Genomic DNA, 15,997 nt, shown 5'->3' with positions numbered 1-15,997 from the left:
CAATTGATAAAGGGCTGTTAACAGCTAGAAATGTTTTCCTCTGTGTTCAAGCTTTTTCTCCTTGGTCATGTATCCTACGGGTGCTAGACTCCAGTGCACCACACCAATAAATATTATTTTTAATTTTGAAAAGGGGACATGGGACAGGTGAAATCATCTTGTGGGCTAATTCTGACCTTTGGGCCATCAGCTGGACAGCACTAACTTAGGTTACAAAGCAAGTCATTTTAGTCAAGCTACCAATATCCCTCCCTCCTTTCCCCAATGAATCCAATAATCTTCTTTCTCTGTCTTCCTTAATGGTTTTCAGTGACCTTCCTTTATTTCTTTCCTCCACTCCAACGCATCTCTGGGCTTCATTTTATTCCTCTGAGGTCATTTCTTTCTTTCTCTGTGATGGGCTATAATGTTCTTTTCACTACTTCTTAGGATGTTCCTTGTCCCCTGACCTGCCTTCCCCTGCCTAAAGCTACTTCCCAAACACTCCAACCCCCAGCAGCTCTTGCTGCTTTTCTGCAAAGTCCTGATACCATTGCTTTAAAAACACCATGCTCTGCTGCTGAGACTACAGAAAAGTACTTGAGATTTTAAAGTTACGGCATTGGAGGGCTCCACAAAACTCCCCAGCCGATTTTGAATATACAAGGAGAGATGGCCATTTGCAGAATCTTATAAGTCCACCTTATAATCAGTTTGCATTGCAACAATTTAAACTGTGTGTTGTTGCGGTGAGTTCAAAACTAACTGCATGAGAATAGGGAAACATATGCATGAAGAAAGGGGTGCAAACAATATGAGTAAATACTTTGAACAGATCTTCTTAGGCACCATCCACTGCATTTTGCTCTTTGCATACCTCTGCAATCCCGTTTAAATCAGTAAGTGTACATGACTGAGGTCAGAATTTAGCACTATTCCTCCATATTTTTCACTACAACCCAGTATTTACAACAGACCAGATGGAAGTGGAAATTTGGTCACTAGTGAATGTTTAAAATTCTCCCTGTGTAGCACAATTAAAGAAACAGCTGAGCTTCTCTACTCTGCTGATTTAGTATGAAATAACCTTCAAACAGTCTGACTTTTCATTCTAGACCTGAATTGGTCTACTAGCTGGATATCATGCTGTAGGTAAAGACTGTTTCCAGACTTCTCATACCACGTGCGATAGAATGATAGGAACACGTCAAGACTGGATGGACATTTTTGTTTTATACCATATGCCTTTCTGTTTTACCATATTCTTGCATCTAGCTGCTACGATAATTGGCAAACCATCAGTAATATAGGGAGGTAGACTAGATAGCTAAACTTAATTTCACCCCCCCACCCAATTAATTTCCCTGCCAGTGCAAGAGGGATATAAAATACTAGCTAAACTATTGAGCAGGCAGCACATCCATTCTCCAAACTTGCACACTGGCTCCAAGTAGAGGTGAAAATGTGACAGAAGGGTTTTCAGAATAGGGTTCTGTGCACAATGAGAATAGGGTTCTGTGCACAATGCATTGATCCCAAGGCACACTTGTGCATATCTCGTTTTTTAAAATAAGATTATGACCTGTAACTAGTAGTGTTAGGTTTATGTGGCACGAGGCTTGTGACTTGTCAGTTAACCTGGGACTATGAAGTGGTATTTGCAGTCTACATTACCGATTGAGGGGAAAACGGATGATTGAGTATAGCAGGCATAAAAACTAGAGCTGGGCTTATCCATTTGGAGAAAATTCAGGTGCATCTAAACATGAAGGTGCTCACAGGTGAAGTGGGTATTTTGATTGTATCCTTTCTTACCACCCCACTTACTTGCTCTCTCATGCACGCAGCCAAATCTGGCATCCCTTTCCCCCAGAAAAAAATAATAGCTTCTTCCAGTGGAGTTGGTTTGCCGAAGAAGGTGGTAATATGGTGGCTTCATTGTCCAAAATACAGTCATCAGAGGAGATACAACAGACAGCCAGTGGAGAAAACAGGCAACTTAGGGTGCCATACTTCACAGAATAAGAAGTGTGATCTCTCTTGTAAGATACTCACGAGCATTTTGCAGATCCCACATCCAGTATGTTTATTTTGAAACTTAACATGTGTCAATAATTAGGGAGATCGCTCTCTCACACAGCCCCCCTCTATTCAATGTTTTGCTGTAGATCAAATCCAGGAATACACAAGAAATAACTGGTGCTTTCACATAACTCCAAAAGCATGATCAGAAATAGTCTCAATGGTTTAAAAATGTATCTGGAATGGTAAGAGTGAGAGAATTGCAAAGCTGAGTGATTCTGGCACCTTTACTTCAAACAAGGAGTACCTTAACTCCAGTTGTACCTCTTCGTTGATTAACTTACAATATATCATTAACATTTGTTCCCAAAGTTAGAATTCTCTGAATTTTTGTTCAGTGTTAGAAAATATGCCTTTAAGAAGAACTCCCACACACTCCGAATTAATGTTTTCCTGGAGGAAAACATCCCTTGTTAACCAGTTGGGAGGCATCATATTCTGAAAGTTGCACACAACATTACTCAGTTGAGTGTTTTAGAATTTAGGAGAATTCTATAGGCCACGGCCAGTACGGCATGATGCATGATAAAACCCACTATGTTAAATACTGCAAGCTATGTTGTAGTTTGCACTACATGTAAGTGCATATGCTGGAAAACTTTGTTATTGGCAGCAGAAGCACATGGCAGAACTTGCTATCCCAGTTCTGGCAGGTTCATATGCATACACTCCGCAGAATAGTCCTAGCAACAATAGATTTGGGGGACTTGTGTGCAACTAATCTTATTTTATAGGTGCGTGTGTGCTGCTGTGTCAGCATACCAACTTGGGTGTCCATTGTGGTCTTTCCAAATGTCTATTATTTAAATGTACAAATGTTATCTGAAGTATTTATACTGAATTTTCATTTGGGCAACAGAAGCCTGCCCCATTTCCAAATTTAACCATACAAATGGGCTTTTAAAACTGAGTTTTGCTTAAACAGTTTTATAATCTCTGAAATATACTATTAAATCCTGTACTCATGAGATGGTTCATATGTATCTTTCCTTGTCTCAAGTTAACTGTGCAACCTCAGAATAACCTTGCCATTTACCAAATGAGCCAATTAACTTTACATTTTAGGGAGGTTTTCAGTTTAATTATCACTGTTGAAAGATACGTCTCCATTAGTTTTGTGCAAACATGGCAAAGAAAACTTTAGGTCATTGATGGATTCTTGTTTTATGCAAGTACTTTTCCAAGTATGCAAGCTAACTGTGATCAAGATAGTTGTCAACTTAAAAAAAAATTAGGGCCATGAAGTGAAATAGATTAATGGAATCCTTTTTAATTTTCTTTAGAATTCCACTTGGAATTTATTTTCAGTTTTACAAAATGGAATTCCAATGTGGAAAAAAAAGAGTATAAGTCAAGTAAGGTTTTTAAAATTTCCAAACTCATAATTATCCTTGTTCAAATGTTTTTCTTAACTTTCTTACTGTTTTTACAATATTGAACATGTTCACTTTCTGAACATTACCCAGGTTATTTACGTGAACATCAATCCAGCACTCCACTCATTTAGTAGAAATGAAAAGATGAATTTTTCTATTGAAGGCTGTATTCCTCTGCAGTTGTATGCATTTCATTCCCATTGTGTGGTTATTTACCAAGTACAAACAGAGCTCTTCTATTCCCTGAGGACAAAGAACAAACTGTTTGGGGAAAAAATATCTACAAAATCATAAATCTTTCTTTCGCCTATTTATTCTTCATGCCATTCAGTCAAATTTAGGGAATGGCTAATTAACTCCGGACTCATGGCTGACTCAGATGAGCCAACTTTCTCTTATCTGGTAAGATGTAGCCAAACTTTCAGACACTTTCTAGTAGACTGCAGCTCTACATTTTCCTCATTTCTGAACTTGTAGGGCTACTTGTCAAATGCAGTATTCCTAACTTGAAATTCAACTTCAAAACAGATGAAAGACACCCTTCCTAATATTTGGACCACCAGAAAACTGCAAATATAGGAACAATGTCAGGGCCAGTGTTGTTTCTTATGTAAATGTTAAACTGATTTCACAAATGAGAATATTTCCACTGCAAAACATTTAAGAATTGGTAAGCTAATCAATCTCTTTTCTAGTTCTGCAATAAAAATAAATAGATTTTCTTTGTATATCCATCCAGTTCTTTATTATTGTGATTAAAATTCTTTAAAGAAATCTGTCTTTTAAGAGTTAATGTGCTAGTTGTACGCTGTGCATCACCAATGTATCGAAATATACAGAAAGCAGCAGTTTTACAGAATGCTTTTCCTATGGTCAAAACATACTGCAAAAATAACACTTTGTTAGATTACTGTAATCAGTGAAGAACAACAAACTGTTGACTGTGTTGTGTATCTATTTAATGAAAGCCAATGCATACTCTAAAAAAAAATTGCCCCATGATTAACTATATCAGAGATCTGCATTATTAAACCATGTATATAACTGTAATTAATCTCCATATTGTATGTATATTCTTGAATTTTAGGTCCCATTTTCAATCTTTAATACACAAAATTTAGAATCCTGAAAAAATATAAGCTCCATTATAAAAAAAATACTACTTTTAACTTGTGTCATGTTGACAAGTCATAAGGTTGAAAGTAAACTGTGTTAACCTTATCCGACTTCTACTTTGATATCTCATATATTGGTGTCTGAGTTGCTGTAACATGGTAAATGGCAGATCTGCAAAGAAACACTATATCCTTAATCTTAATTGTACATTGTAAGGAGCAGGTATTTTGTGTGTGTGTATATGTAAACAATAGTCTGCATTCAGGGCAATTCTGAAAATACATTATATTACCCAAATCCTGTAAAATTATATTGTACTACTTCCATCATTTCCTTTCTCAAGTGGTCCCAACCTTGCAGTCCTAGTACAGGCAAACGCCTACAAAAATCAATGGATCAGACCCATTCCTAATTTGCTTGTTATCTATTTGTTCTAATACCTATTAATATCAATGGGAGTCATTGGAGAGCACAGCCTCCTAGATAAGTTGTTTGTTTCCCTTTTTGTCAGTTGTCTCGACCTTTTTGACTGAGTGATCTCACATTTCTCAACGGTGGAAGTGTTTGTCATATGTCCCAAACATTGGAACATGTGATATCAATAAGAGCACAGTCCTGTATTCCTTACTCACGCAAAACCACCATTGAAATTAGAACTGTGGGTCAGGCTTTAAATGATTCAGGCAGGAGAAGCAAGCAAAAAGATTCCAGCTGGAGTGGGAATATTTATTTACTCACCCACATCACTTCTAGTTTCCCAGATGAGAAAGGAAATATCAAAAGAAAGCACAAGGAGGACTTAATGGGACTTTGGAGAAATAGATTGTTTAATGTTTGCCTAAATGTGGTTTGAGTTTTTTGACTCAGAACTTTTTGGAGAGAAAGAATAAGGCAAATGCCAAAACCAGTTGAACAAAAACTGTAAGCTTTGTATCTTATCTATGAGAATCAGGCGATGTGTGTCATGCTAGTTTTTACAGTCATAGTCTATAGTCTTCCACTGATAAAATCAAATTTGACAGTAACACAATATAGAGGTTTAACTGACAGCACACACAGCACATTTGCTAGTCATAACACCACAGTTTAATGACTGACGCATGTGGGAAGCTAATTCAGATTTTTTTTCTGAATGGGAAAAATGAGCATCCAGTTAATACCAATCATGAATTCAAGCCATGTGACAAAATTGATGCTACATACCCTGTTCTTGTTTTGCATATTCTGCAAATTGAACTGCAGGAAAAGAGCCAGTTTGTACACACATCCGGAGAGAAAGTTCATTCTGCATTTTGACACATCTACCAATTGCAGCTAAATGTATCCTGCTTGCTGCTGTTGTGTCCACAAACTAATCAGCCTTTATCTGTTAAATAGCCTAAGAGTTACAAATTATATGCCTGTTTTGAGGAAAAAGTACAGGTTATAGAATTATACAAGCAGACATAGTATAAATAAAATATTCATATAAAAATAGTCTCTTACAAAATATACTCTTATCCTATGGTTCATTTTCCAAAGGTGGAAGTTTGTCTGGAGTTTCATATTTATTTTTGATGTATTCCAAACTGGATTTTCATAATGCTCCTCTTTAATTGGAAAAAAAAAGTGTATTGTAAAGAGATTATAATCACTACCAGTTTGATTTTTCCAGACAACTAGCAGCAAACAGAAAAAAATTATAAAAGATGCCTGCTTTTGTACTTAAACATCTAGTACTGCAGAAAATATCCTGCAAATCCAACTAGTAGAAATATCCAAGTAAAGAATAATATATACAGCTTCAGTTTTTTCCTTGCCGTATCTACAAAATAATTATTCCACAAAGAAAGCAAGCTATCTACTTTAATTGCAGAATAGTTCCAAAAATGTTGTAGAGTTCTTTTTTATTTAAATAAATTAATATTAGTTTTATCTGAATAAATTGTTAAATATTGCTATTATTATGCCCAGATGTCCCAAATCCCTGTGCTAAAATCTGCAGCACAAAAAAAGAAAGGCAGATAAACCAGTGTCTATGGAAAACTTCAACAGTTCTACTTGCTGTAGCAAATTGTGTGAAATGGAAAGACAGGCAAGACCAGCAGAAGCTTTTCACAAGTGTAGAAACCTAAATCTGCATAATCCACACTTAAGTAGGAATTCACACTGGGGCATTGTCACCCCCATCCTGTGCAAAGACCATTTTAAAGTTTTGTTTTGTTTCCCCCACCCAACCCATCCCTTATGCACAGTAGCTTGTGTATTTAACCATCTTTTTCCAAACCGAAAGAGTCAGTTGCCAAGCTCTCAGATTTTTTTCACTTGACTGGTGAAATTGGTTAGTCTCTAAGGTGCCACAAGTACTGCTTTTCTTTTCACTTGACTGGGTGTTCTTTTCATAAGGCAGCCCCTGCATTAAGCTTTGGAAGTGCAGATTAGCTGAGGTGATTTTTTTTTCCTCGGTTTTGTGCGTCAGGGTGGCTTGTTTTTCTGTTTTGGTTTGGTTTGGGGGATAATTTATACAAGCCTTTAATGTGTAGCCACCTAGGTACTGAAACATGAAAGGAAAAGACAGCTCCGTTCATTAGCTTTTCTTCTGGAAGGAAGCGGGGCCTTTGCTACAGGCTTGAGTAGTTCTGTTGAGCTCATGTGCAAATGTATTCATGCCTAAGGATCCGGCGTCACCTTCGCCAGCCACGCGGCTATTTGCAGGTGTGCACTTCTGTTCTTTCGCTGCACGTATTACACTTTACGTAGCAGCACCAGTGAAATTTGCAGTTGCACTGCCACACGCGTGAGTACTGGTGAGTATTGTAACCTCGACCACAGCACATCAGATCACAGCCATTGGACTGCTGGGCTGTTTTGTTGCACATTCTGCCCTGTGTTCCCACGCTGCCAGTGACAGGGTCTTCTTCGCAGTAGTTGGGAGATTTTTCGATGTACACTAAATCTGTATCCATGGGTTTGCGGTAGGACAGTGGCTTCTTTATTTTAAGGAAGGTTGGACGCTTGTTGCGACTCGCCCTCACCGGTTCAACCTGAACTGCGTCATTGTATTTGTCCTTAAGGATGTAGCCTAGCTCCCGGAATTTAGGAAGGGTTGTCCAGCATGTCTTAGTCGTACAAGATCCTGAAACTCCATGGCATTTGCACTCTAATTTCATGTTTTCTTCAAGAATCTAGATTTGAAAGAACACAGACTGTGTTAAAACAATAAGACTCCATCAAAGAGACATTGATCGGATGTAATGAACTATTGTTCTCAAAAGTGCTCTTTATAGCAACGGCTACTAAACCCAGGTCAAAATTCATGACCGCCCTGGCTGCAGATCTCACGTGCTGGGGCTGTGTAATTGTCACAGGCATCAAACGCCTATTGAGGTCAACTGATTCCCTCCCTACCCCATGTTGATCAGAGAGGAGAACTTTATCCAATTTCAAACAAAAGCAAAAATGGTGTCTTTAACCACCAACTGTGGTCTTCCCATTGCTTACTATGTGTTTATACTGTGCCCAGCCTGATGTGTCTATATTGCAATTTTGGCATATGCCAAGAAGATGGGGAGTTGCAGAGAAGCACAAATAACACACCTCGAGTATGGTATTTTCACATGGAATCTCATATGTACCAAATTCTGAAAATGCAATGATTTTTGCTACAAATGGATTTTGCAAACCAAACTGGGAAAATAAATTCCATTCCAGTATTTAGACCTGAAAATGGCATGAAACAAGCTAGTAAAAAACGTTGCAGAAAAACTTTCACCAGTTTCGCCTCATGGTAATGTATAGATAGACATACACACATAAATGCTTCATATTAATGTTACATCTAAGAAAATCTATACATTACTTTCCTATGTAGTAGTTTTATTATGTGCCAGGTACTCAAGTCTATTCTCCATGTGGAGAAGAAGACAAGACCCCTTAGTCTGTAAAATTCTCAGCCTTCATTGTAGTACAATTGTAGATTTCTCTTCCGATGTAAACTCTATATGTTCAAAAAAAGGTTTGCTGTGTACTTAGGAGAGTCTTAAATCACAACACAAATGGTGGGCTTCTTAAATTGTGTGCTACTTAATCCCAACCACAGAATTTTAGTTAATATCTGGTGCTGACCAGACCAATTCTTGTGCAAGTTGGGGCTACTGAAGATGGAAACAATCAGGCTACTTTAAGCATTGCAAGTATAGGTGCTACACTTACTGTTCTTATATACTGTAGCTTTATAGGTCGTATAGTAAGTGCTATTGCTTAGCCTTCTGAGGAAAGTTGGAACAGTATTGCATGTCTGCTACCAAAAAAAATGTTACTAGGCTTTTGTGTTTTTGTTTGAATTTTCCAAACATTGAAAAGTTGGAGTTCAAAAAATATTAGATATGGCCTGATCTCGCTTTTGTTCCATGTGTTGGACTGTCATGGAAGTCAATGAGGTTGGACTGATGCCAGGATTGGTAAAGTATCTGGAGAGTATAATTCTGAACAGACGATGGCAATAATTTTAGGGTACAATAGATCACATTTTGGGGAATTATGGGACAGTTTGCATCCAGATCCAAATTTAATGAGTAGCAGTGATCTATCTAATGGATGGACCAAAATCCAGATCTGGAAAAGTTTTTAGATTCAGATCTGCATCTGAACATCTTTGCAGCTCTGCTTAAATTTAGGCTTACATTATGGATTATTTTGGTTATTTTGAGATACTTCCTTACTCATTCAGTTACTGCATTGTTATTGCTCAGTCATTCATAATGGTAGTACACCAAGGAGCTAGATGGGGAGACAAAAAAGGAGCCAGAGCTCAGCAACCTGAAAATAATATAGATTCTCTCAGCCTTATTTGTAATGTATCCATTTTTTGAGGTGATCTGTGATACATTTCTCATTTTGATAACTTGTCTTGTTCAAGAGGCTGGTTTTGCAACCTAGTGCAAATATTCAGAGTGGCAAGAAAAATAATAAGGCCTAATAGCCTTGTACTAATTCTCACATGAATCCTCCATCCCAGAATAGTACAAATTGTCTTGAAATTGATGTTTTATTATCAATCTAGTCATGAGGTTTTTTCCCCCCTAAATGTAGTTTACATTTTAGATAGCCTCAGTTCCCTTTCAGTAACATCCCGTTTACAGACAGTGATCACTGAGGGAATAAACAGTTCGGTTGGAAAGAGCTGAGTAAGCTGATGCAATGGATCAACAATTGAAAGGATCTATGCCATGTGTTGAGCTTGCTGTTCTGTGTGACATATCTTGATGCCAGCTGGAACTAGCTGAGGAAGTTTTCTGGTCTCAGTTAGGACTGGGCGCAAGCCATTGGGATAAAAAGACCTGACTTCATTTGAACATGATACTTTTGAATAATAGTAAATGAACCCAAACATTATGGGTTCCTTTTAGAAGAACAAAACAATTATTTTTGTGTTGTGCCATACCTGATGGTACCCTTTTAGTTGTTTTTAATGTAAGTTTAGACGAAAAAGCTAACTCTTTTTGTGTTTTTATGCATCATCTAGGTGGGGCAAGTTTAGAGTCACTGTGCCAAATTCATCCCGACATATCTCCATAAGTGATCCATTGTAACTTGCAAATGCAAGTGCACTTCCCATCCCACCTCTGTCTTTCCTCCTAATCCACTCTTCCTACCTTCAACCCACCATCCCTCTTATAGATTATTCTCCTCTATCCCTTTCTTCCTGCTGCTGCTTCCAATCCACTACCGAGCAAGTTTGGCAAGAGACCAATCAAAAACATAACTCTGTATACAGTCTATCCTCTACCTGAAACAAAGCAAAACTCTGCAATATGGTGGTCTGTTACACTGTAGTATTGTGATGTCAGATGCTTGGGTTATTTGTCCTGCATTAAAAGGTACATACAGTGGCACCTTTATGCTTTCAGGTTACCTTAATATCCCACCAGTAATTCAGTTGTCTTCATAAATGCAAGGAAAGACCTGGGTGATATGTGGCTACCTAAAGTAGTTGGTGAGGAGGTGTGGAGCTATTCTCTTTGGCCTGGTCTACACTATGAGTTTATGTCAGGTTTAGCAGCGTTAAATCGAATTAACCCTACACCCATCCAGACAATGAAGCCATTTTTTCGACATAAAGGGCTTCAAACCAATTTCTGTACTCCTCCCCAATGAGGGGATTTGCGCTGAAATCGACATCGTCGTTTCCAATTAGGGTTAGTGTGGACGCAATTCAAAGGTATTGGCCTCCGGGAGCTCACACTGCATGTTTGCTGCTCAAAGGAAGCAGCTTACCCTTAAAAGCCCATCATTCTCCATTACAAAAAATAAATATAAAAATGTCAAGTTGCCATATTTTGGGGAAGTCAGGATCTGTTTGTTTGAAGATTTAGTTAGTGGCTCATATTTTTCACATTAGACTAGGAATTAATTTACCATAGTTTGATTTGCTTTAAAATACTGGGGTCTGGGGAGTGCCTAATTGCAAACCTCTGTCCTTTGTTTCTTCACTTACCATACCTAACATTATCAGCCACAGAAGGCACATCTGTTGTGTACCAGTGAATGCTCGGGACTGTGCTAATTGCTGACAAAGGGAGTGTTTTTAGTTTTGCCCACTTTTTTTCAAGTTCCTACAGTAAACTGTCAGTATTTGTTGATCTTTCTCTCACCCGCCATTAGCCTCTGGGAAATAGTTTACATTAAAAGGGTGTGGAAAGGAAAACCTGCACAAGTACTCTCTGGTGATATTACCAGCAGCTATCCCATCTTTGGGCACTTCCATGTGGAGTTTAAACAATGGACAAAGAAGAAAAAAGTAGGAGGAAAATATACAGGATGAGAACTAATTTCATGTCTCACTTTTCTATAATATGTTGTCAGATCAGATCTTGTAGCATTTCTATTACCAAAGTTAGTCGGAATTCCATACTTTCTTTTTTTAAAATAGTTTATTTTTCACAATTTCACTTGCCAATCCATTGATACACTGTTCTGGGACAGTTTTACTGGGTCAATATAGCCTACCTTTCAGGGACAATGCAAGATCCTGAGTTTGGTGTGACACCAATGCACTGAGAGTGCTTTACTCTGTCAGCACAAACTAGGACACAGGCCCTTGGTGGCAAAAAGTCACCCAAAAAGTGAGTAGGGCAGGCCATAAGATTCACAAAGTCATTATACCTCCTGAGCAGCCTTCACCAACAGGGTTTCTGCAGCGTACCCTGCTCTGGGGACTCCTAAATATAACCCCTGAGCTGGAGAGGACCTCTCTACCAGCAGAGATGAATCTGGCCCCGTTCTATATATGAAATATGGATCCTCAGTGTTTGAAGGAATGTATGTAGCCACTGCAGTCAAAGCATACTCTGATCCCTGCCATAACCGGGGTATAATCTTTTGTAACTTTGGCTGATGTCACGTGAGGGACCAGGAAATATACCAGTCTCCTACAAGTATTCCTATGTGTACCTTTATTACATGGCATTCAGGAAAAAAAATCAGCCATTGGAAAAATGAAGCCACCCTCTATCTGGAAGAGAGGGTGGCAGAAAAGTGGAGGAGGTGGTTGCAAAACTTACCTGCTGTACAGTAAGCAAGTAGTATGAGAGAAGTTGGAGAGGATGAAATCGTTCCCTCACCCTCTGGTTGCCAACTTTCTACTTGCACAAAACCAAACACCCTTGCCCCACCCCCTACCCTGCCCCTCCTCTGAGGTCCTGCCCCGCCCCTTCTCTGAGGCCCCAACCCTGCTCACTCCATCCCCCCCTCCCTCTATCGCTCGCTCTCCGCACCCTCACTCACTCACTCATTTTCAGCGGGCTGGCTGAGGGGGTTGAGGTGCGGGAGGGGGTGAGGGCTGCAGTTTGGGGTGCGGGCTCCAGGGTGGGGCCAGAAAAGAGAAGTCAAAGGTGTGGGAGGGGGCTCCTGGGCTGAGGCAGTGGGTTGGGATGTGAGAATGGGTGAGGGCTCCAGCTGGGGGGTGTGGGCTCTGGGATGGGGCCAGGGATGCGGTATTTACAGTGCAGGAGGGGGCTCTGGGCTGGGGGGGGTGGAGCCAGAGGGTTTGGAGTATGGGAGGGGGCTCCAGGCTGAGGCGGGGGTTGGGCTGTGGGAGGAGGTACAGGCTCTGGGCTGGAGGTGCAGGTTCTGGGGTGGGGCCAGAAATGAGGGGTTCAGGGTGTGGGAGGGGGCTCTGGGCTGGGGCAGGGGGTTGGGGTGCAGGGGAAGTGAGGGCTACAGCTGGTGGTGCAAACACTGGGGTGGGGCTGGGGATGAGAGGTTTGGGGTGTAGGAGGGTGCTCTGGGCTGGGACTGAGGGGTTTGGAGGGCAGGAGGTGATCAGGGTTGGGGCAGGGGTTCGGGGTGCAGGAGGGGGTCAGGGATGCAGGTTCCAGGCGGCATTTACCTCAAGCAGCTCCTGGAAGTAGCAGCATGTCCCCTCTCCGGTTCCTACACTGAGGCATGGCCAGGTGGCTCTGCACACTTCCCAATCCCCAGGCGCTGCCACCACAGCTCCCATTGGCTGTGATTCCTGGCCAATGGAAGCTGCAGAGCCGGCACTTTGGGTGGGGCAGCATGTGGAGCCCCCTGGCTGCCCCTACATGTAGGAGCTGGACGGGGGACATGCCACTGCTTCTGGGAACTGCGCAGAGCCAGGGCAGAAAGGGAGCCTGCCTTAGCCCCGCTGTGTCACCAATTGTACTTTTAACGGCCTGGTCAGCAGTGCTGACTGGAGGCAGCAGGGTCCCTTTTTGACAGGGTGTTCTGGTCGAAAACTGGGCAACCCTACCTCACCCACAATTTACATGTGCCAGACCCAGAAATATTGGAGATCTACATAATTTTCTAGTGGGACCATGAAGGGTAAAGCCAACCACTAGACAAAATCCTTCAGAAACTTCAAGACAAGTACTTACAAGAATGTCACGTGGGAAAGAGACATTTTCTTTACAAGAAACCACATACCAGAAGAGACTGTTGATCTCTATGGGTATGTCTACCTTTCAGCTAGGGTTGTAATTCCCAGCTTGAGGAGACATACCTGCACTAGCTCAGCTCAAGAATGTGCTAAAAATAGAGTATAGCCTTGGTGGCTGGAGTCATGGGAGGGGCTAGGCCTCCCTTCCCCCATGTATGTACCTAGCATTGCAGGTGGGTACATACTCAGGGTGTCTAGCTCTTCATGCTCCTCATTCCACCACAGCTTTTACCTTGCTAGCTCAATAAGAGTGAATATGTCTCCTCAAAGTGGTAATCGCTTCCCAGCTCCAAGTGTAGACATACCCTGTGTTACAGACTGATGTCATAAAGCTAAGTCATATAAATTTGACCAGTTACCAGATGAACTAATTAAAGACCAAATTATTTGTGCTGAAACTGGTAATCTGGGCAAAGCAAGGTTATTAAAAGAAATAGACCTGACTTTGAAAAGAGCAGTGGAGATCTGCAGAGCTAGTGAAAACTGTACTTCACAAATAAGAGTTAACAAGCAGTGAAAAACCTGAAATGCATCTAATTAAAAATGACTACTACCACCTAAAAATAAAAGCAAACAAATAGCAGAGACCAGATTTGTTTACTATAAATGTGAGGGCAATCACAAGATGATGCAAAGGGGGTCAAGCATAAGGGGTGTGTTGTCATCCATGCAATAAGAGCAAGCATTTCCATAGAACCATAGAAATGTAGGGGCTGGAAGGGACCTTGAGAAGCCATCTAGTCCATCCCCTCATGGTGAGGCAGGACCAAGTATACCTAGACCATCCCAGATAGGTGTTTTGTCTAAGCTGTTCTTTAAAAACTCCAATGTTGGGCATTCCACAACTTCCCTAGGTAACTTGTTCCATTGCTTAACTATTCTTCCAGTTAGAAAGGTTTTCCTCATATCTAACCTAAATCTCCCTTGTTGCAGATTAAGCCGATTACTATCTGTCCTATGCTTGGTGAACAGTTGATCACCATCCTCTTTATAACAGCCTTTTATATATTTGAAGACAGTTACTAGGTTCCCCCTCATTCTTCTAATCTCTTTAGACTAAAAATGCTAAAATCTTTCAACCCTTCCTCATAGGTCAGATTTTCCAAACCTCTTATCATTTTTTGTTGCTCTCCTCTGGACTTTCTAATGGGTTCACATCTTTCTTAAAGTGTGGTGCCCAAAACTGGACACAATACTCCAGCCGAAGCCTCACCAGGGCTATGTAGAGTAAAACAATTACCTCTTGTGTCTTGTATATGATACTCTTGTTAATATGTCCCAAATGTTTTTTTTTTGCAACTGCATCACATTGTTGGCTCGTATTCAATTTGCAGAAGTGTGATGCCTTAACGGTAAGATAGATTCACAAACATACACTTTCAGAATAAAATGATAAGGCAGAAACAGTTCTTTGAGTCTGTAAATACATTTACAAATCAAGTTTCTACAACAGGTTGGGTTGGTGACATTGGATTAGATACTGGAGCAGGGTGCTGTAACCCCAGAATGCATACACACAAAAAGATTAGTGACCACCCAATGTTAAAACTAAGCTTGGTTCACGTAGCTGGTATAAAATGAGCTCGGTGGCAAAGCCACACTAGAATGCCTACATAAGGACAGGTTTCACTCAGAGTTTAGAATAATGGCAGGGAAAGACAAGTGTATTTGAGTTGAAGAGCAGAGTTCACATGCCTGTGATCAAACAGGGGTATAACTTACCTGAACAGGAGGCAAAACAATATGATGAGGGGTTTAACAGCATGGGTTGCATTACAGATCAAATAAGTACATCAATATAAATATATGATACACATATTTTTGGTGGCACACCTGATAAAGTCCTATTAGTAATGGGAGCTTAGCCAGATGGTAAAATAAGATCATGTCTCTGCTTCCAAATGTAAGAGTTGTTTAAGTTTGGGATGTATGCCAAGAGTTTTGGCAGGTCCAATTTCATACTGAAAGTACAAAACTGTGTACCTTCAACTCTCACTGTGGTAGATATGTTTGAGCAACTTCCCTTTGGGATTGCCTTGAACAGGAAGTGTATCAAAGCATCGTACCCCAGACCTTTGAGGATCTGGAAATAATACCTGAGGATCTGTTGATTTGGGGTAAAAACATTGGCAATACCATGAGAGAGTATACAATGTGTGACAATCAGGTTCGGAGGAGTTTGACCATAACCAAGAAAGGTAAAGGCATTTGTTCAAATTGGACCAGAGAGAGAGAGAGGGAGAATGACACCTGGGAGGTGGGAGACCAAAGTCCAGTCCCCCTGCACCAATGACTCTTTATTTAACCAAAGTGGAACAGCTTCAACAGGAAGGACTGAGGGAACCCTATATCTGAACATCCCATAGCTCAGTGGTTAGAGCACTCTTCTGAGAGGTGGAGGAGATCCCTGTTCAAACCCTTTCTCCCCATCTGCCTGAGGGAGGAATTTAACCTGATCTCCCACATCCCAAGTGAGTACTCTAACCATTGGGCTAAAAGTTAT

General features: G+C 40.6%; 1 protein-coding gene across 1 annotated transcript in view; it reads right to left on the bottom strand.

Annotated features, from left to right (window-relative positions):
• Positions 1-6,795: 6,795 nt before the first annotated feature.
• The window catches only part of WNT7A (Wnt family member 7A), a 49,349-nt gene continuing 40,147 nt past the window's right edge, over positions 6,796-15,997 (bottom strand). Inside the window, exon 4 of the mRNA XM_084635651.1 lies at positions 6,796-7,717. Coding sequence (XP_084491777.1) covers positions 7,238-7,717 — 480 coding nt within the window. The 3' untranslated portion in view covers positions 6,796-7,237. The remainder of the gene's footprint in view (positions 7,718-15,997) is intronic.

Source organism: Lepidochelys olivacea (assembly GCF_965140295.1).
Source record: "Lepidochelys olivacea isolate rLepOli2 genome assembly, chromosome: 7".
NCBI classification, from domain to species: domain Eukaryota; kingdom Metazoa; phylum Chordata; order Testudines; family Cheloniidae; genus Lepidochelys; species Lepidochelys olivacea.
Note: the sequence above shows the minus strand (reverse complement) of the source record. Positions and strands in the feature narration are given on the sequence as shown.